General features: G+C 47.2%; 1 protein-coding gene across 2 annotated transcripts in view; it reads left to right on the forward strand.

Annotated features, from left to right (window-relative positions):
- Positions 1-21,802, forward strand: part of ACP2 (acid phosphatase 2, lysosomal) — a 153,788-nt gene that overhangs the window by 23,528 nt on the left and 108,458 nt on the right. For both annotated transcript variants that reach the window (XM_078684468.1, XM_078684469.1), the window contains exon 4: positions 21,159-21,311. In XM_078684468.1, coding sequence (XP_078540594.1) covers positions 21,159-21,311 — 153 coding nt within the window. The remainder of the gene's footprint in view (positions 1-21,158; positions 21,312-21,802) is intronic.

Genomic DNA, 21,802 nt, shown 5'->3' on the forward strand with positions numbered 1-21,802 from the left:
GAGGATGACCCCTAGGTTTCGTGCTTGGTTGGTGGGTGTAGGAGGTGCTCCTAGTGCCGTCGGCCACCAGGAGTTGTTCCAGGCCGAGGGGGTGGAGCCGAGGATGAGGACCTCCGTCTTGTCCGAGTTCAGCTTCAGTCGGCTGTTCCTCATCCAGTCGGCGACAGCCTTCATTCCTTCGTGGAGGTTGGTTTTGGCAGTGTGGGGGTCCTTGGTGAGCGAGAGGATCAGGTGGGTGTAGTCGGCGTAGGAGATGATGTGAGGTTGTGCTGTCGAGCGACATGGGCGAGTGGTGCCATGTAGACGTTGAACAACGTTGGGCTGAGAGATGAGCCTGGGGGAATGCCTCAGATGATCTCTGTGGCTTCGAAGCGGAAGGGGGGGGAGGCGGACGCTCTGGGTTCTCCCAGAGAAGAAGGAGGTGGTCCAGTCCAGGGCCTTCTCTTGGATTCTGGCGTCGTGCTCTTAGTGTGCAGTGGCAGACTGTGTCAAAAGCGGCTGACAGGTGCAGGAGGATGAGGGCCGCTATTTCTCCGTTGTCGAGCATGATCCTGATGTCGTCGGTGGCGGCGATGAGGGAAGTTTCGGTGCTGTGGTTGCTGCGGAACCCTGACTGGGATGGGTTCAGGATGTTGTTCTCTTCGAGGAAGCTGGTCAGTTGTTTGTTGACGGCCTTTTCGATGACCTTTGCCGAGAACAGGAGCAGGGAGATGGGTTGGAAGTTCTTGATGTACTTGGGATCCGCCTTGGGTTTCTTTAGTAAGGCGTTGATCTCTGCGTGCTTCCAGCTCTCCGGGAAGGTCGCTGTCTCGAAGGAGATGTTGATGGTTTTCCGGAGGTAGGGTGCGTTGGTGCAGCTGGCTTTGTTGAAAATGTGGTGTGGGCAGGGGTCTTCCGGGGATCCGGAGTGGACGGTGTTCATGATCTTGATGGTGTCGTCGTCATTGATGTTGGTCCAGGCGAGCAGGCGGTTGGTGCGGGTGGTGGTCGTGGTAGCGGCGGTGTCGGTTGTTGCCGAGGTGGTGACGGCAATGAAGCTGTCGTGGATGTCTGCAATCTTGCGATGGAAGAAAGTGGCCAACGAGTCGCACAGGTCTTGTGATGGTGGGATGTCATTGGTGTTGGAGCTGGGGTTTGAGAGTTCTTTCACGATGCTGAAGAGCTCTTTGCTGTTGTGTGCGTTGTTGTCTAGGCGGTCTCTCAAGGCGGTCCTTTTGGCGGATCTGATGAGTTGGTGGTGTCGGCGGGTGGCGTTCCTGTGGACTGTGTAGCTGTCCGGTGTTCTTTCGCGGGTCCAGTTTTTTTCTAGTTTTCTGCAGGTTTGCTTGGAGGCCTGGAGGTCTTCGGTGAACCAGCTGGCTCTCTTTCTGGTGTAAGTGTTGGGTGGTTTCTTGAGCGGGGCGAGGGTGTTGGTGCAGTCGTTGATCCATTGTTTGAGGTTGCGGGCTGCGGCGTCGGGGTTGGTTGGGTCTGCGGGTGGGCTCTGGGCGAGGGCGGTGGTTAGATGGTCCTTGGTGATCTTGCCCCAGCTGCGGCGAGGCGGTGTATGGTGGGTTTCCGGAAGGTGAAGTGGATGCAGCGGTGGTCGGTCCAGTGGAGTTAGGTGGTGCGGTCTAAGAAGACATGGGTGCTCGCTGAGAAGATGGGGTCAATCGTGTGGCCGGCGGAGTGTGTGGGTGCTGTGACGAGTTGTCTAAGTCTGAGGTTGTTGATCAGGGTGGAAGAGTTGGTGTTGTTGTTGTTCTCGAGGTGGAAGTTCAGGTCCCCGAGGAGGATGTATTCCGTGGAGGCGAGGGCGTGTGTGCTGGCGAGGTCGGTGATGGAGTCGCTGAACTGCGGTCGGGGTCCGGGGGGGTCTGTAGATGAGGGTGCCTCTGAGGGTGGTGTTGGGGTTGGTGTGGATCTGGAAGTGCAGGTCTTCGGCGGTGCAGAGGGTGTCGTTGGCGTGTGTCGAGATTTTGAGAGTGTTTCTGTGGACGATGGCAATTCCTCCTCCTATTCCGTTGGTGCGGTCCTTGCGGGTGATCTTGTAGCCTTCCGGGATGGCTATAGCGATGTCTGGTGCCGAGGAGGGAGTCAGCCAGTTCTCCGTCAGAAGGTGACGTCGGGGGCTTGGTGTCGAGTAGGTCTCAGAGTTCTACGGCGTGTTTGTGGGCAGAGAGGGTGTTGAGCAGGATACATCTGAAGCAGTTGGTTTCCATGTTGGGCGGGTTGGCGGGCCGGATGCTGGTGAAGTTGCAGTTCCGGCAGGAGAAGGGTCCTTGTGTGCGTTTCGGGGTGGCCTGGCAGCAGGTGCGAGATCGTTCAGCGTTGAGTGCGTGGGGTTGTAGCGAAGGCGGGCATCGTGGTGTTTGCGAGGGCCAGGGTTCCTGGCGCTGGGCGCGGTCCAGGCACGGATGGGTGCAGACGGACTTGCCTTAGGCGCGCCCGCTGGGCGCGTCCAGCATATATGGGGAGGTGGGAGAGAGGAGCAGCTGGGAGGCGGGAGCAGCGAATGGGCAGTGGGCAGTCGGGGGCACAGCAGCTGGGGAAATGAGTGGTACAGAAAGCAAAATGGGGCACAAAAGAGGGGAAAACAGTGGCACAGAAGCGAAAACGGGGCATTAAAGAGGGGGAAAACAGTGGCACAGAAGCAATAACTGGGCACAAAAGAGTGGGGAAACTCTGGCAAAGGCTGGCCTTTATTGCTTCCAGTTTAAGTCTGTCCTGACTCTGCCTCTGGCCATCCTGGTGGCAGTCTGGAAAAGACTGTCCTTTATTGCTTCCATTTGTTAACAGTTTGTCCTGACTCTACCTCTGGGCTGTCCTGGTGGCACTCTGGCGAAGACTGGCCTTTTTAGGTCTCGGCTTAGAGACGTGCGAAGCGCGTTCTCGCCAGAGAACTATGGCAATCGTTTCAGCCAACAAAGGGAGACAAGAGCTGGCCACGCGCCCAGCATTGTGAATGGGAGAGGGAGCGACAAGAGCTGGCCACGCGCGGATTTGGTCGCGCGCACGCGTCTCCGCCGCACGCCGATGACTGCTCTCTTCCTCCGCAGCCTTTGTCTGGCTACATCTCCCGCACCTGATGTGCCGCACCGGGACGGAGGCACGAGGCAGCGCTTCAAGCGCCCCCTAATTGGATACGGTATATTTGAAGATACATCCTCCCCTATAAATGTATTTATTTATGCGATTTTATATAGCGCGGACTTTACCCGAAGGTGTCAGAGCGCTTCACAATACAACAACACAGCCCTCTCCCTCTGGCCGAAAGAACACGCCTCCCTGACTCTTTTACTTACCCCATGCCAAAAAATGCACTAAATAAATAAAATAAAAAATAAATTAATAATAATAATTCTCATCCCAGGGACACCCAGCCCACCACGCCCCACACCCCCTGCTCCTCCCCGGCACAGGGCACTGCAATGGTCAGAGCGCAGCCCATTGTATACATCCTACGCCCGCCCCTCTAACCATTACAACCAGTTAGGTGGGGGAGATCCGTTCAGAGCTCCACCCCGGGGAGGGTCCGAGGGCGGTCCCTACCCCCAGGCGCCCCCAGCCTCCACCACCTCTGACTGTCTGCCTGTGCTGCACGTCCCACCGCTACATACCGTTGAGTACTGAGAGGGCAGTACTGCATGGGGGGCTATTCATACACAGAATGTAAAGCGGCGGCTACAACAGCACCTGCTGCTTGTTCCTCACCCCCGGCCAAAACCTTCATGTGCCCCTTGCTCTCTGCGCGCAGTGACACAGGCGCCCATCCAAGGGCAAACACTGCAATCTGACCAGCAGAGCCTCGGGTCGTCGCATTCAGTGAGCCCCCACTGACAGCTGACGCCTGAGAGCTGCCCCCACTGTCCAAACACCAGCTGACACTCTGAACCACTGCTGACACCTCCACACCTTTCAACATTACAAACCCTGACTTCGCCATCACACCTACTATCAGATGACACTTCTAAACCACCCCTGACTCCTTTTAATATCCCAAATCTTGACTTCTCCATTACCCATGACATCCGACCACTAGTGACGCATTTGCGTTTCTCCACAGAAGGTAGCTGTATCTCTGTAGTCCTGGACGGCTCCCCCACTACTTGTTGTCTCTAGGGTTGTTGGCCACTCATCAGATGACTTTGCTGACCTACCACTTACTTCCCTTCCTCTCTAGCTTTGTTATTTTTTATTTTTGCAGATTTATATAGCGCGAACTCGACCCGAAGGTATTGGAGCGCTTTACATGAGCACCAGTCACGTTACACAAGGACACATTTGTTGTCAGTGAAGAGGCGTTCATGTATGAATCGGATTGAATTTGTTTTTCTGCAGGAATGCTGCAGCACAAAGCAATAGTAGTGGTTTGTGTTTTTGAGGTGGTGAATGTGTTCTTGTTTACGAATGAGCAAGCGTTGTTACTTTTCCCCTTAAACAAGTATTAGTTGGTGGTGGGGGTCTCTCCACGGCAGTGTTGGTTTATGATTTTCTTGCTCTTTCAGTTCCTTAACCAGGGGTATATAAGCTGGGGAGTTCCACCATTTTACATGAACACACTGACATAGGAGGAAGTCTCACAATTTTTTATTTATTTTTTATTTTTTAATTGCAGTTTTTATTTTTATAGTACAGTCTTGTCCCAAAGGCATTAGAGCACTTTACAATAGAGCATGGAGTGAGTACTGGTTAAAAATATCATAAAAGCAACCAATTAGGACCAGCAAAACAAGTGTGGTAAATAAATAAATAATACCTCTATTTTTGACTAGATATACAATAACAGATAGCTCAATAAATAAGAGTCAAGATTCGAGGTAGCTGGAGTTTGCAGGTTTAATACAGCATAAAGGACAGGAACAGGACAACCTGCACGGGGATAGGATGGCAGGGCCCGGCAGCTGCCGGGGCAGGATCTGGGATGAGCGCGCTAACTTTTAATAACAGTGCACAAGTATATATAGTTAAACAAAATACATAGCATTCAGTACAGTAGGCGTAGCAGTGGGCGGGGTTTGTAGCAGTCGCGAAAGATAAGGCATAAAGTAGGTGTAACAAGAGGCGTATACAGGGCGTATACATAGACATGTGATGTAAACGTAACAGAATATGTCATAAATGAGGCGGAAACATGGAGGGGGCTACCTAAGGAGCCGGGACCTCTAACCTAGTGGTGCGCGCAAGCTGGCAATGACGTGTTACTAGGGAGAAGCTGGGGGCTATGACTTCTGCGCTAGAAGGAGAGACTAAAGTCTGGAGAGTCAAAGCGACATGTACCTAAACACTATCTAGTATCTGATGTTTAGAGAACATGTTGATAGAATCCAAAAGTTATCAGGGTAAAGGCTAACAGACACTAAGACTGGTGCATGCATTATTCTACATGTAGTGCGTGTTGAGGAATATTAAATGATCATTAATACAGTATTTCTCTTACATGGAGACGTAAAGGCTAGACCATGACGGAAACTATTGATGCGATTCAGTAGCTTAGGAATGCAGGGAAGGAGAGCTGGACTGATAACTAGAATCATAACATACTCTTGGCAGACTGGCAGGCAGAGCCAGGCCGAGCCGGGCATTGTGAGGCAGGAAGTAAGTGAAGGGTCAGGGATACAGGTGGGGGCTGTATCGCTCCTCAGCGAGGGTTCAGGAGACAGGAGCTGAATCTGAGTCCGGGCCCTTTTGAGGCCTAGAAATGGGGACTTTACAATGAAATAACGTGCACACTGTGAAACGTGGCAACATAACTTTACATAGGCCTAATACTCGTAGCTTTCACGAGAACTAGAAACTGGCATACTAGAGTTGGACACAACTGTAATTGCGTCTTCAATCAATCATAAGGGAATACATATGCATATTAATCATGCACATACAACATAGGATGGGGAACACGTAGGGACACAGAACATGGCAAAATTTACTTTTCCACATTCCCTCCTTGTCACTACGTTTTCCATCAGGAAACATCAATATTCATGATACCATCTATCATTTCATACAGTATCATTTGCTCGTCTCGAATTGTCTTGGAACGGGCCTTGGGACTAGGAATACAAGAGGTAGCACAAATGCCGCAAATCGCAGGGCCACATTGTATACAGAGGCAGCAACTGAATATGATCGCTACTGCAATACCTAGAAATGACAATACTTTCCATCCCCAGGCAGATAAGATACTCCAGAGCCAACCGGACCATGTCCAGGTGCCTGGATTCTGGTGTAACTGATGGGCAATTTTATGTAGTCTGGTTATAGCTGAATAAACAGACGGCGCGTTATTAGGAATGAAAATGCAGCAACTAGATCCGATGACTCTACATGCTCCTCCTCTATCGGCCAGTATGACGTCAAGAACGAGACGATTTTGGAGCACGACAAATCTCATAGCAGATTGCTCTTCCGTTAAGTTACCTAGGGCAGAGGCAGTCTCATTCACTACTGCTTCAAGGGTTCTAGTCAATCTACGTATTAACTTACTATTCTGGATAGGGCCTATAAAGAAGAAGAAACCTTTATTGAAATCTGTATACTGTTCTAGAGCAGTTTCAGTTTGATCGACAATCGGGGACTCGATCTCCCTTCTATGTCTAATGTGTACTAGATGTGTGTTTCTATGATAATCGGATGGGGCTAGGAAAACTGGTGGCAGTAGGAAGGCAATGTAACATGTTCCATCCCAATCGAGGGGCAGACGAACATATGCGGTCTGACCACAAACAAAATAAGAATGACGTGAAGCTTTAAAAATAGATTTCCCACTGTCACTATACTTGACAATAGTAGTACAATCACTATGTCCTACATGTGCGGAACCATTCTTTCTGACACATAATTCGCCTTTGACTGGTAGTACTGAAATAGCAGGTAAGTCTGGAGTAGGATCAGACTGAACATTCAGGACCATAAAATTCGAAGAATAATTACCCAAATTATAAACTTCATTTTCTAGATCTAACCCTGTTCTGTGGGGAAGACCTTGCTTGTCTGGAAAACATGTACTGTTCAGAAGGGACATATCATTTGAAGATGACGTTAACATGGACCATGCTCCACATGAACCATTATGTGAAAATGGATAAGGAAACAGTGGCAGAACTCCCTTCGGTGTCTGGAAAGGGAGGAGTCTACCACACACCCAACAATTAGTGGCATTGCTGGTCTGGTGTGAATAATGTAACATACGGATAAATGTATTGTTGCGCATAGCAAGACGATAGGATAGTTCATGAGGAGGCAGATCACTAAACGTGTGCTCTACTGTAGCATTAGAAAACTTATTTACATGAGAAATTGGAAAACATAAATAAAATGCATAACTTGTGCAGGTAATAATTAAACTCAAAAACAATATAAAACTTAGAAAAACGATACATCGGATTGAGTTTTGACTAACTCTCTCACTATGGGGGTCTATCTCATACATGTCAGAAACCTGTCTAACCGTTTCACCCGAGGGGGACTTAGACAATTAAACTGGCTGACTTATTTTACTAGACCGGAGCTTCTTTTTATACTCCTGCTGCGGAGTTTTCTCTAACAGGGGAGGATTTGAGGCAAAGTCATTAGCGGGACAGTCCTTGATAATAGGGCAATGTTCAGATTTGGAAGTGTCTATAGAAGTGTCATTGAGCTGTTTAGGGCTTAGTCCGTGAAATTTCTTAACATGAGACAGATGCACCCATCCTTTTCTGCCTTCCAACTTCACGGCCGTGCGGGTGGTCAGAAGGACTAACTTCGGCTCCTTCCAGCGAGGCTCCAGCGGACTTGAACGATCAAAATTCCGGACAAGCACTAGACTTCCTGGAACGATTTCATGCGGTTTCACCTCGGTATTGTCTGGAAATGCGGCGGCAACCTGTGAACGACAAGAGTGGAGGGCAGACATCAAGGAAGCTAGGTAATCTGTCAGCATATTACTGGAAACATCTGTAATACTTCGGGGTCTGGGTGTACCCCACATGTTCGGGGGGCGGCCGAATACGACCTCATAAGGGGACAGACCTGATCTGGAATGTGCGACCATGCGCATATAAAACAAAGCAACTGGCAGGGCAACTAACCAGTCTACACCTTTCTCTTGACAGACTTTGGCAATACGGGTTTTCAAGGTCTGGTTATGTCTCTCTACGAGACCGGCTGCTTCTGGATGGCGTACACAATGGAACTTCCACTGGTACCCTAACAACAGGGAAACGTGCTTCATTAGTTCAGATGAGAATGGCTGGCCGTTATCAGAATACACGACCCTAGGGAGTCCAAAGCGGGGGAAGAATTCACGAACCAACTGCTTGGCAGTGGTCGCGGCTGTATAATCTGGGACTGGATATGCCTCTGTCCACCTGGACAAAGCGCATACAACTACAAGGACATACTTGAAACCTCGACATCGCTCCATCTGAATATAATCCATCTGGAGGACTTCAAAAGGGTGGTCAGGGGGCTGGAATCCACCTTGTTCCACCGGGACACTTTTACCTGGATTGAACTGGCAACATATCATACAGGTACGGACTTTCTGCTTGGCTGCAGCTCGTAAATGCTTGTTAAACCAAATGTTCTGGATACTGTCTAACATGGCTTTTTCTCCTAAGTGTGCTGGACTATGTGCGGTATTGATAATGACTTGAACCATTGAGTCGGGGAGAAACCATGTGGCTTTTCCCTTCGTCAACCATCCCTGATCTGTCTGGACCCCTCCTTGTTCGGACCATTTCTTGATTTCTTCAGGAGTAGCATGTAACTGGATATCTATGACATCTTGAGTAGGGTCCTTAACTGTCATACAAGTAGTCTGTTCTAGAGTGGATGTCGGTGTCTTGTTAACTGGTATGTCTGGTGTCTGAGCTGTAAGCTTGGCTCTTCGATCTGCTAGATCATTACCTTGGGAAATAATGTCAGTAACTTTCGTGTGTGCTTTGCACTTCATGATAGCGATAGCTGTCGGTAAATGTATTGCATCTAACAGAGCTTGAATAAGGAAACCATGCTGAATCTTGGTTCCATGAGAAGTCATGAAACCTCTCTCCTGCCAGAGCACTCCAAAGTCGTGTACAACTCCGAATGCGTAGCGTGCATCTGTGTAAATATTAACTTTCAGGTTCTTGGCGTGTATGCAGGCTTGGGTCAGAGCGACTAGCTCTGCTGCTTGAGCAGACAGGGTGTCAATACGGTGTGTTTCAATAACTTCAGTGTCAGTAGTCACTGCATACGCGGCTACTAAACCGAAAAGGTACTGGCTATCTGGATGAATTGGAACACTGAAAAATGCGTTCTTGAGGTCGATTACAGTAAAAAATACAGCTTCAGAATCAATGGCTGTCAATAGAGATGAGATATCTGGAACTACTGGATACTGGGGAATGATACATTTATTGAGTTCTCGAAGGTCAATCACTAATCGATATACTGGGGGTGCATTTGGATCAGTACGTTTCATGACTGGAATGATAGGAGAATTACATACATTGGAGTCAGTTTCTACAACTACTCCTTGAGCCATAAGCTCGTCAATAATTTTGGATAAGGCTGCTACAGCCTCAGGTGGCAATCTGTACTGTCTAATGCGTGGTAACACTATACCTTGCTTGAGAGTCACACGATGGGGTGTGATTTTCATAAAACCAACATCAGTTGGACCTTGCGCCCATAGATGCTGCGGAACATTAGACAATCTTGGATCAAAATCTCGTCAAACATAGTGACCCTTGAAGTCACGTAAAAACAAACGTATTCCCTCTGGGGAGCAGCAAATAACTGCACCTAATTCTTTCAGTGTCTTAATACCTAACAAATTTTCTGGACATGACTTCGTAAGTAATAGCTCAGTAGTTCGGGACAATGGACCTACTTCTAGAGTAACTGGTTTGGAAATCTCGTTTACAATAGGCTTTCCTGAAAATCCAAGGGAAACATTTCTAGAGCCTGAGAGCGGAGCCCCTGGAACCTCGTCATGACTGATAGTAGTCCTACTTGCCCCTGTATCAATCAAAAACTTTCTGTCTTTCCCTAATACTTGACTATGTACATAAGGACCTTCTTGATCTACAGGAATCTCGATGAGAGGCAAACCTACCTCCCTCTCTAGGCTGTTTCATGAATACGCTTGATACTCTGGATACTCGGACTGTGCATACTGGTACATCTGCTGTGTAACATGCTGTGTTGCAGCGATAGGCTGCGGTGCTGTAACTGTCTGTTGTGCATTCTGTGGCTGAGAAGTCTGTGAAACTTGTTCTTGTCTAGGCGGACGTGGTCTTTCTTTAGTTTTACCAGTGGCTATATTGTGTTTCAGAACTGCACACTCGTTTATAAAATGACCTGGCTGTTTACAATAATTGCATGTCCCTTTAACGGGAGCTGCAGGATGACTGGCTTGATTCGGACCCCTCTTCTGACTGTCTTGAGGAACAGATTGTGCAACTAGTACTTTCATTTTCGTGTCTTTCATACGTCTTCTCTCGTGTTCTTGCTCTTCTCTGATTCTATTCTGGTGATACTGGAGCATCTGGAGCATCTGGGACGGGGTACTAGCTTGCCATGTACTTTCGACTTTCAAAACTCGATTTTTAACTTGTGGACTTGAATTCTCTACTAATTTAGTAACAAAAAGATGAGGGTATGACTCGCTACTCGTCTTCAAACCACTGTTAATTATAAAACATTTCTCAAATCTAGAATAAAAATCACTAGTGTCTTCGTCTTGTTTCTGTTTACAGGCTGAGATTGCATCCCAGTCTTCCTTTTTAGTGGCTAATAATCTAGGCAAAACTTGTATTAATAATTCTGGTAATTCTTTACATTTGTCTCCAAGACCGGTACCTGGTACTCGTATCTTATCTTCAGCTTCTAGAGCTGTCCAATCAATCTTTTTCTCTCCCACCTCCCAATCCTTTTCCTTGAGTTTTTCATATACCCCTGCGGGCAACAGGACTTTTAACATTTTAATAATATCTGGATACGTGTATTCTCCCATACGGAGCATGTCTTTTAATTCTCGGTGGAACCCTGCTGGATCTTTGTCGTGACAGGGAATTAATTTCTTCATCTCTAAGAGTTCCATCTTGGTAACTGGGGTGTAAACAAATACTCGTTGCATTTCACCACCCGCTGTCCTAACTGGGTGTACTTCTCGTAACGGATGCTGTCTGTCTATGTAAAACGGTTTACTTTCCGGGGGTGAGACATGAACAAAATGCGGGTTCAGAAACGTTCTATATTTGTGGCGCTGTTCTAGAATGACACTAATTAAATCGGTACCTAAACCTTTCCATCTATACTGGAGTAACTCGTTCAGGACATCATGTAACGGACCTGGATCAGAATGTTGACCCTCATACAGAGTAATGAGGTGCTGGATCATATACATACCCACCAGTCGCTGCTCGGCTGGGGGCAGTTTCAGAAACATTTGTGCCACTATTTCGTCTGGAAAAGTGGTAGAATCAGTAATCCATCGGACTGCTGATCGGGCTAGTTCTTGTTCATGCATGGTACTTAATTCACTATAACCGATTCGTGATTTCAGAATTTGATCGGTAGCTTGAAATACTTGTTCTAGAGAACCTTGTTTTGGTGCTGGAAGATGAAAAGCTTTCTTGTGTTCTAGGCGTAAATGTCGGTCTGGAAATCTAGATTTACCTACATACGCTATTCTGGCGGGATTCTCGTCGTCTACCTCTTCAGTAGAAGAGTCGTTTTCCTTCTCGCTTACTTGTGCTGCTTTGCGTTTCTCGTGTAACCTTATTATTTCCTTACGAATTTTCTTGTACATACTTTCTATACAACTGAGTGTCCTATGTCTTCCCTCGGCTATATTATCACTCCACCTTGTCAGGACTTTCATTTCGGTCGGATCTTTAGTCGGGGAATCTTGTTCCCTAATTAAACAATTGATCAGAAACTTTAATAACATGAACTGGATTTCAGCTTTCCTGAGAGACATGACTTCAGCAATACTTTCTGGATCTTGTCCTGTACGAATGAAACGATACATTCTGTCTAGATCTTCTTTCATATTCGGTAGGGTGACCAAATACTCGGTCACCCGTCTTACACGCAATGAATATATAACCATATTATCATCGCCTGGGACTGGATCATAACGGCATTCGGTAAGAGCTCGCTTGATATCTGCAACGGACTGATATTTGGGCGTACGCTGTAACGCACGTTCATGTAACTCGACTAATGTTACACGTTTGTGTGGCGGCGGGGTACCAGGAGGACCTCCCCCCGCGGCCCCTAAACTGGAATCGTCGACGGATACTCTTTGTGCTGGCAGAGTGACTGATGTAGCGGGAACTTGTACTACGGGCTGGACCGGGGGTACCGTAACAGGTGCTGTAACAGGTGCCCCGGTGGCTGGAGGACCATGAATTACATTATTTACAGGAGCTGGTGGAACAGGATTTGCATATTCTGGGACTGTGTCGTCCAAATAGGACGAGAGAAAAATATCAGCTGCGGTCGGTTTGTGACGTAGCTTGGTCGGAACTAATGGCGGCGGGAAATTACTGGATGCCTCCGGGGTTGCTTTTGGCAAGCCCTCAGCAAGAAGAGGATACATACCCTTAATGAGGGCATTTCTCTGTCTGTCTGACTGTTCGGTTTTAACTCGTTCACCTATTTCGATCAATTCCCTTTCTTGGGCTCTTTCTAAGGATTCTCTACTTAATTCTGACTTTCTGATTTCTTTTTCGGTTCTTTTATGAGATTCTTTGCGCCATAACTCGATGGCATCTTTTTGTGACTGTCTGGCTTTCTTTTTCCATAATACTTCTTCTACTCGCATGATGCACTCGGCATCCCATGTACCCGATACGGGCCATCTATACTTTTCTTCTAACTGTTTGGTGTACTCCACCCATAAATCTAGATACAATATGGCACTTATGCCATGCTTTTGATACATAAAATGACCTGGACTGTCCCTAGGCGGGACAGGAACTGCTTCTTCTAACAGACCTTTTCTAGTTCTTAACTGACGTAACTTTGAGAACAGAGGCATGACTGAACTGGAGTCTAGACACAATACAATACACAATGAACACAATAATTACTGAAGAACACCACTTTCATACCACGACATTGAAATACATGAATGACATTTAAGATAACTGTTCGGACAAAATACTACCTGGAATACTGAAAACAGAATACATGAATTTCTCGAGAACAGAACAGACTAGAACAGAAACTAGATGCACTGCTAAAACAGTACGAAACTTACCGGTCTCATAAAGAGACACGTCAGGACCCGCATCCACCTAAGTGGACACTTCGTGTTGGATCTGTGTACCCAAACCCACGGACCAGAGACAATGCAATTGACCCTGTCTAGATACTACCCCAGCAACGGTACTCACCGGGCAGCAAGAACGGAAGGCCTCGGACTGGACTGGACTGTTACGACGACGGACGGACGAACTTCGGACTTCTGTTACGGGTGGGCCTCCGGATACCTCGGACCTTGGACTCTCGGCTTGGGCTCTGGTCGGGACTCGCCGCGTTCCTCCACCGCCTCGTCTGGATGCTGGACCGCAACCTCCGTCTCCTCCGTGGGCCTGAGGGATACTTGAAGCAGAAATATCTGCACGTGCACGGTATGGTTCCGTCACGGCTGCAGAGGATCAGGGGCTTGCGTGGCTTCACCGGCGCGTGGGGAAAGGGCAAGTCCCTATTCGGGCGCCATTATGTGGTAAATAAATAAATAATACCTCTATTTTTGACTAGATATACAATAACAGATAGCTCAATAAATAAGAGTCAAGATTCGAGGTAGCTGGAGTTTGCAGGTTTAATACAGCATAAAGGACAGGAACAGGACAACCTGCACGGGGATAGGATGGCAGGGCCCGGCAGCTGCCGGGGCAGGATCTGGGATGAGCGCGCTAACTTTTAATAACAGTGCACAAGTATATATAGTTAAACAAAATACATAGCATTCAGTACAGTAGGCGTAGCAGTGGGCGGGGTTTGTAGCAGTCGCGAAAGATAAGGCATAAAGTAGGTGTAACAAGAGGCGTATACAGGGCGTATACATAGACATGTGATGTAAACGTAACAGAATATGTCATAAATGAGGCGGAAACATGGAGGGGGCTACCTAAGGAGCCGGGACCTCTAACCTAGTGGTGCGCGCAAGCTGGCAATGACGTGTTACTAGGGAGAAGCTGGGGGCTATGACTTCTGCGCTAGAAGGAGAGACTAAAGTCTGGAGAGTCAAAGCGACATGTACCTAAACACTATCTAGTATCTGATGTTTAGAGAACATGTTGATAGAATCCAAAAGTTATCAGGGTAAAGGCTAACAGACTCTAAGACTGGTGCATGCATTATTCTACATGTAGTGCGTGTTGAGGAATATTAAATGATCATTAATACAGTATTTCTCTTACATGGAGACGTAAAGGCTAGACCATGACGGAAACTATTGATGCGATTCAGTAGCTTAGGAATGCAGGGAAGGAGAGCTGGACTGATAACTAGAATCATAACATACTCTTGGCAGACTGGCAGGCAGAGCCAGGCCGAGCCGGGCATTGTGAGGCAGGAAGTAAGTGAAGGGTCAGGGATACAGGTGGGGGCTGTATCGCTCCTCAGCGAGGGTTCAGGAGACAGGAGCTGAATCTGAGTCCGGGCCCTTTTGAGGCCTAGAAACGGGGACTTTACAATGAAATAACGTGCACACTGTGAAACGTGGCAACATAACTTTACATAGGCCTAATACTCGTAGCTTTCACGAGAACTAGAAACTGGCATACTAGAGTTGGACACAACTGTAATTGCGTCTTCAATCAATCATAAGGGAATACATATGCATATTAATCATGCACATACAACATAGGATGGGGAACACGTAGGGACACAGAACATGGCAAAATTTACTTTTCCACACAAGGAACAAACAATTCATGCATCAGGTACGTTACAGGGCAAGAAGTAGTTACTAAACCATCATAGTAAATCAGCAGTAAGTAACCACGAGTGCGGCGAGAGCACATATTTCGTAACTGAAAAGGCAAGTAAACTCAACATTGGAGCAGCGAGTAACAAGCCCCACTTTAATCAAAAGGACTTTCAAATAGGAGGATTTCGAGTTCTCTTTTAAATGTGAGTAAAAAAGAGAATGTGCTAAGGGTTGGTGGGAGAGAGTTCCAAAGCTTTGTCCCATCATTAGATATTGCCTGTCTCACATAGTGTTCTTGCCTTAAAAGTCAGTAGTTCGAACAGGAGGAACTCTGGTATTCCCTGATCCTCGTTGAGTGCCACAGATTTTCAATTTTTGATCCAGGTGGAAGTGGGTGGAGTTATGGAGTATATTAAGAGTAATGCATGCAGTCTTAAGTTGGGCTCTTGCATCAGTGGGGAGCCGTGGCATGAAAACGAGGAGCCTGCATCTATGATTTTTGTCCCTCAGTACTGTTAAGCACAAACCACTCTGCTTGATTGAACTCTTTTCTGATTTTCCTTTGATCATGCTTCAGTTTTCCAGCTACTTGTCTCGTTGTCCATTTGTTGCGCTTGTGTTCAACTTATGTAAGACTTAGGATTTCCCTGGGCAGTTGTTAATTCGTGGGAGGTTGAATGATTTCTTCACTGACCACACAGAGACAAAGCAACCTACGTTTGCATAAAAAGATAATTGAGGCCACACTCTCAGCCCATGTTAGCAGTTTTAAAAATATTTTTTGCTCAATTCATGATTCTGTGTTGTCTTCTAGATATCCACAATACATACTGGATGGGAGTATGGAGTTGCCTGTCTCATGGTGATGGTTGATCTCTCATCAGTGTTTGGTGTGGTCAACCATGGGGTCCTACCATTTATTCCATTCAAAAGGGGGCAATGGCTTGGATTAGTTCAGAGACTTCCTTTTAGAATTTATAGAACATGAAACCTTCTGATTGCTCCTCTGTATTTTGAGGGGATCTCAGGGTCTGATGCTTTCTTTTTGGACGCTCACTGACAACAACTTTAAAGATGATTACACATGCTTAAAGCTGGAGCATGTGCTGTCAGTGGCTAAAGCATGGTGTGAAGACCTCCCATCAGTGCACCAGTCACTTTCGATCACTTCTTTTGTGGATGTGTTCTAAGCATATCTCAGAAAGGGGCATGTGCAGAAGTTACAGGACAAAGTCACATGATCTCACCTTGGCTTGTAATGTTGTTCTTCATGGTGGTGATGGTTATAGGCTGTAGGTATTATAGGAATATGTCATCAGATGACATATCCCTGAATAGTAATTGGCATAGCTTTACAATGGTAATCCCAACTGCTGCTCATCTGTCAGTGAATCTTTTATGTGTTCAGCTCGTATGTTTTTACTTCCATAATAGTTAGGAAGGCAGGACAACATAGCTTCCAAGCCCTGCTATGTTGGTGGTATTTACAAATGCAAGTGCTTGTGGGCTGTCCAGGCTGCAGCAATGTTTTGGGTTGTGTTTGATGAGTGCGTAGAGAATCTGGGACATGTGAAGGTGTTTTGGGAAACACTTCCAGTTGTCTTAAAAAACCCTGTGTTGTTTTAATGTAGATCTTAACACCCATGGAGATAAGCAAGCAAGGTATGCAGTTGCAAGTGAAGGTGAATAAGCGGGTGCCTGTTGATAATTGAGAATGGCACAGTGGTGGTGTAAGTGTGCTGTTGATTGCAACACGTTGCCAGTGGGATGTTCTGTGATGGATCTTCTGTCTAACAGAATGTAAGGTAGGTGTCTGAGCCTGCTGGGCCTGAAGAAGAGTGCCTCTTTTCAGAGATCTCAGAGTAGTTCCCTTCCACTTCTCCGGCACTCTTTTTCCAGGGTGATAATTAGATTGAACAGAGCCTGCTGCAAGACAGAATAGGTGGATGGTCCAGTTAGGCACCTGTGTGCTAGCTTTCGGAGATTGCTATACTACCCAGAGAGGACATACTCCGATTGAGAAACCTCTCAAACCCCTGAGGTGCGGGGATACTTCCCAATACCTTTTTGTGTCGATACTAGCTTTCGGAGACCCATGTGCTAGCTGGCAGAGACCCACTGGGTGATTTTGCTGCTTTTTGGAGAGGCTCTCCCCATCGCCTCAGCTGATTTTGTACCAAGGTTGATTTTGCACCTAAATGTTTTTTTTGCTGCTAAATGTTTTCCCCACTAAAAAGTCTCTGAACTCCTTTTCACAATGCATATAAATGTGTTTTTGCGCAGGGAAGTGTTTTCACATTCCTGCCGTTTTTGCAACGCAATGTTCTTTGTACCTAAATGTGATTTTGCTCCTAAGTGTAATCCCACAAAGCTGCTTACTTTGCAAGAAGGCTGAGTTGTAAGCCCAATTGCACTTCGTGATCCTACTCCTAAAAGTTTTTAGGTCTCGGCTTAGAGACGCTCGAAGCGCGTTCTCACCAGAGAACTATAGCAATCGTTTCAGCCGACAAAGGGAGACAAGAGCTGGCCACGCGCCCAGCATTGTGAATGGGAGAGGGAGCGACAAGAGCTGGCCACGCAGGGATTTGGTCGCGCGCACGCTCACGGCGACGGCGTATCCGCCGCGCCGATAACTGCTCTTTTCCTCAGCAGCCTTTGCCTGGCTACATCTCCTGCACCTGATGTGCCGCACCGGGACGGCGGCGCGAGGCAGCGCTTCAAAACCGCTGCCGAGCGCGTTACCCTATTGTCAAGGATGGTGTAATGAGCCGAGAGTGCCAGAAGTCGAAGCATCCTGGCATTTCAGCTCAGTGAAGTCCTGCTAATGATGTCTGCGCCGGGGGCAAGCGGAGCTTTAATGATGCATCCTGAGGGCGACTCAACGACCTGATTAAATAAACATCTCGTCTGCGATCCTCGGTTTCATAACATAAACTGTTTGTCATTTGGAAAAATCAATATATCCACTGTGCTCTAATTGGCACGATGCATGCTAACTGCTCAAGACGTGGTCGTGCAAATGAATACACGTGATGAAATACCTTCATTTATTAAAGATATGATTATACACTGTGGGGTTTGTTAATTTAGTGTGTGCTTCTTTAATAACATAATGTTTTTAATAATGCTTATTTCAACAATGTTGCAAGTTCAGGGACTTGTACGATCACTCACATAGACAAACGCACGGGCTGCAGGCTCATTTTCTTTCGTTGTGCACCATGCGAAAAGTATTTTTATTTTACCGATGTTAAAATGTAGCTCTTCTCCCAGATGGGCGAGCGGCGCTCTCTTGGTGTGAAAACGAAAGCAGTTTGCGAAGGCAGCACAAGCCTACAAAGTACTTTTAATTGCTATATTTTAGTGAAAAAAGCAGACGTAGCGTGTCACCATGAAACCGCTATTACGGGTGTCTTGGGTCACCGTCATGGAGACACGGTAGTTAGCTAAAAACAGCAGAGCAGCGCTGCTGGCCCTTTAAAAAGGCAGCCATGAAGCAGAAGGCTGTCGGTGCAGCGTGGATGTAGTTCCTCTCGTCACTCTGTGGAGAAGTGTGGCTCAATGGTTAGAGCAGGCAGACCTTGATGCAGAGCTCTGGCCAGGAACCAGGGTTCAATTCCCGCCTCGGCGGGTCTCCGACTCATTAATTCCCCTGACTGGATATTCTCGCCTCAGTACCTGTTCTGATCATGGGTCCCACGCTGCAACTCTGGGCAATATCTTGCTTAGTCTGCACAACGGCCCCAAAAGCGCTGGGATGCCTGGCTGCACCTGGGGGGTGCCCAGGAGTGGACATTTCCCAGGAAAGCCAGGAAGGGTTCCTAAGCGGTATACGGACAGCGCCGGGACACCTCCGGTGGAGGTAGCTGTGCGCTTTACAAATTCCGACATTTACATTTACTCTGGCAACCACACACACACACAGCCACACACACAGCCACACACAAACAGCCACACACACACACACAGCCACACACACACAGCCACACACACACACAGCCACACACACACAGCCACACACACACAGCCACACACACACAGCCACACACAGCCACACACACACAGTCACACACACACAGCCACACACAGACAGGCACACACACACATAGCCACACACGCACAAACAACCACACACACACATACACACAGCCACAACCACACACAGCCACATACACACAGCCACATACACACAGCCACACACACACACCCAGCCACACACACACCCAGCCACACACACACACAACCACACACACACACAGCCACACACACACACCCAGCCACACACACACCCAGCCACACACACACACAACCACACACACACACAACCACACACACACACAACCACACACACAACCAACCACACACACACACACAACCACACACACAACCAACCACACACACAACCTCACCGTCAGTGCACGCTTTCATCAGACACACACCACCAGCCGTCAGTGCACACTTTACCCAGGTACACACACCACCAACCGTCAGTACACGCTTCCACCAGGCACACACACCACCAGCCGGCAGTGCACACTTCCACCAGGCACACACACCACCAGCCATCAGTGCACAATTTCTACAGGCACACACACCACCAGCCATCAGTGCACACATCAATTGTTAATGCATCCACAAATAACTATTGTAGCAATCGCAGTATGGCGCACTTTACTTTCAAACATATTCATCTAAAGCGCAGCATGCCACCACTGCTACAAAAATAAATAAATAAATTTTTGGCCTACAATTTATAGACTTTTGGTGCAATTGGTGTTGCAATATTAAGGAATGCCAATAGCTCAAACTTAATTAACCCGAGACCTATTGCATTGTAAATGCTTGTTGCTTCCAGTTTAACAGTCGGTTTTGACTGTACCTCTTCGCCGTCTCGCATTAGATTGCTCACTGTTCACCCAGATCACCCTATCTACAGATGTTTTAGGATGATATCAGCATTTTTGCCAGAGTTTGCCATATTTTATAATTATTATGGTCATCAGGCTTTTTACAAGCTCACGAACAAGTGAAGTCTTTCTAGATGAAAAACACTACAAGTAGATATTTCTCTCCCCCCTCGCTCTCTTACCCCATCTCTCTCCCCCTCTCTCTTTCACTTTCTCTTTCCCTCTCTCTCTTACCCTCTCTCTCTTTTCCTTCTCCTTCCCTCTCTTTCTCTCTCCCCCTCTCTCTTTCACCATCTCTCTCCCTCTCTGTCTCTCTTTCCTTCTCTCTCTTTCCCTTCTCCTTCCCTTTCTCCCCTGCTCTTTCCCTCTCTCCCCCTATCGTTCTTTCTTCTATTTCTTTTTCTCTTGTTCTTATTTTTTTTAGCTCTTGCAGTCCCATGCTACAGTAATCCATGTCTTGCCCATCAAAAGCTTTGTCTGTACATATGTGCAAAAGTGAGGTTCGATCAAGTATAGTTTACATTCTTGCTTTGGGGCGGGGCAGTTTGGCACTATTTAGAGAAATCAGAATTAGCTTACACAAAAGTACTAAACATACATAGTGAAGACAATATGTATCTGCGCTTCCACAGGAGGTTCACATTCTGGGGTTTCTGGTAAGCTCACATTCTAGGAGTTTAAGCAAGGGATAGTAGAATGATTCTAAAGTAGTGTTTAAATAGTAGGTTTTTCAGTCTGTTCTCTTTTTAAAGATGCTTGCTGGAATAGTTTTGATGTCTTGGTATGAGGAGAAACGAAATCTTGGGGTGCTTCCTAAGACAATTGTGTCAGTGTTTTTGATTTCGAGGCGAATGTTTGAGCTCTGCAGTCAGCGATGATTACCGGATATCTAAGCTTTCTGATGGTGGAAGGCGGGGTGCTCTCATGTAGTTATGAGTGATGCATGCCAGTTGGAACAGGCTCGTTGCTGCAGTGGAAGCAACTCCACGGAATAAGAATAGGCGAGATGTGGTCAAAGCTTTTGCTGTGGGTTCGGTGCAAGACTATATGGGGCCTAATCCAACTGGTGGCTCATTGCTGGCCCCCAAGTGTCTTTGTTTAGGGAGTTGAGCTGGAAAAAGAAGCAACTTACCAAATATGTGACTTGGGCGTCCTGAGCCATATCTGCATTAAAAAAAGTCTCTTGATTGTTTACTTGGGTATCTGGGGTAAAAGTCACTGCTGATAGCTGTAAGTTAATGCCATTTCTACCTTCTACTCTCTTTCACCACTATCTCTCCTGCATCAGTAACTCAATCTTTCTCCTTGCTGCTCTACCTGTCTCAATCATTGTTTGCCTTTTTATCCTCCATTAGATCCATGTGCGGAGTACAGACTCGGACCGCACTCTCATGAGTGCTGAGTGTAACCTGGCCGGACTGTACCCACCAGGAGAGAGCCAGACCTTCAGTGTGAACATGTCGTGGCAGCCGATCCCTGTTCACACAGTGCCTGAAGATGAAGACCGGGTGAGCCTGACATAGTGTCCACCAGGGCTGCCATAAGCTTTTAGTGGGGGCGAGGGGCATAACATTTGCTGTGACTCCCTCCGACCTTTTGGCACATCAAAATGCCAAGAAATCTGAATTGTTTTCCAATATAATTTGTAACCCCATCCTTTGCTATCCCTGTAGCTTTCCTCTCTTATGATTGTTTCTTTCTTGGTGCACGGTCACTTCTCCCTGCCCTCCTCTGTCTACACTCTCTAGATTCCCTGCTCTTGCACAACTCCCATTCACGTTACTCTGTATTGCTGTCAAGTACACCAGTGTTGTACTTTACCACTTCAGCCATGCCTTGCTAGTCTGGAGCTTGCAGTTCGCCAGTATCCTCCTTGACCTCTTCAGGCACGCCTTGCTAGTCTGGAGCTTGCAATTGGATCGTGCCCTCCTTGGCTCCTTCAGCCATGCCTTGCTTGCTAGTCTAGAGCTTGCAGTTGGCTCCTGTCCCCGTTGGCCCC

This window comes from Lissotriton helveticus, chromosome 3_2 (assembly GCF_964261635.1).
Source record: "Lissotriton helveticus chromosome 3_2, aLisHel1.1, whole genome shotgun sequence".
In the NCBI taxonomy this organism is placed as follows: Eukaryota; Metazoa; Chordata; class Amphibia; order Caudata; family Salamandridae; genus Lissotriton; species Lissotriton helveticus.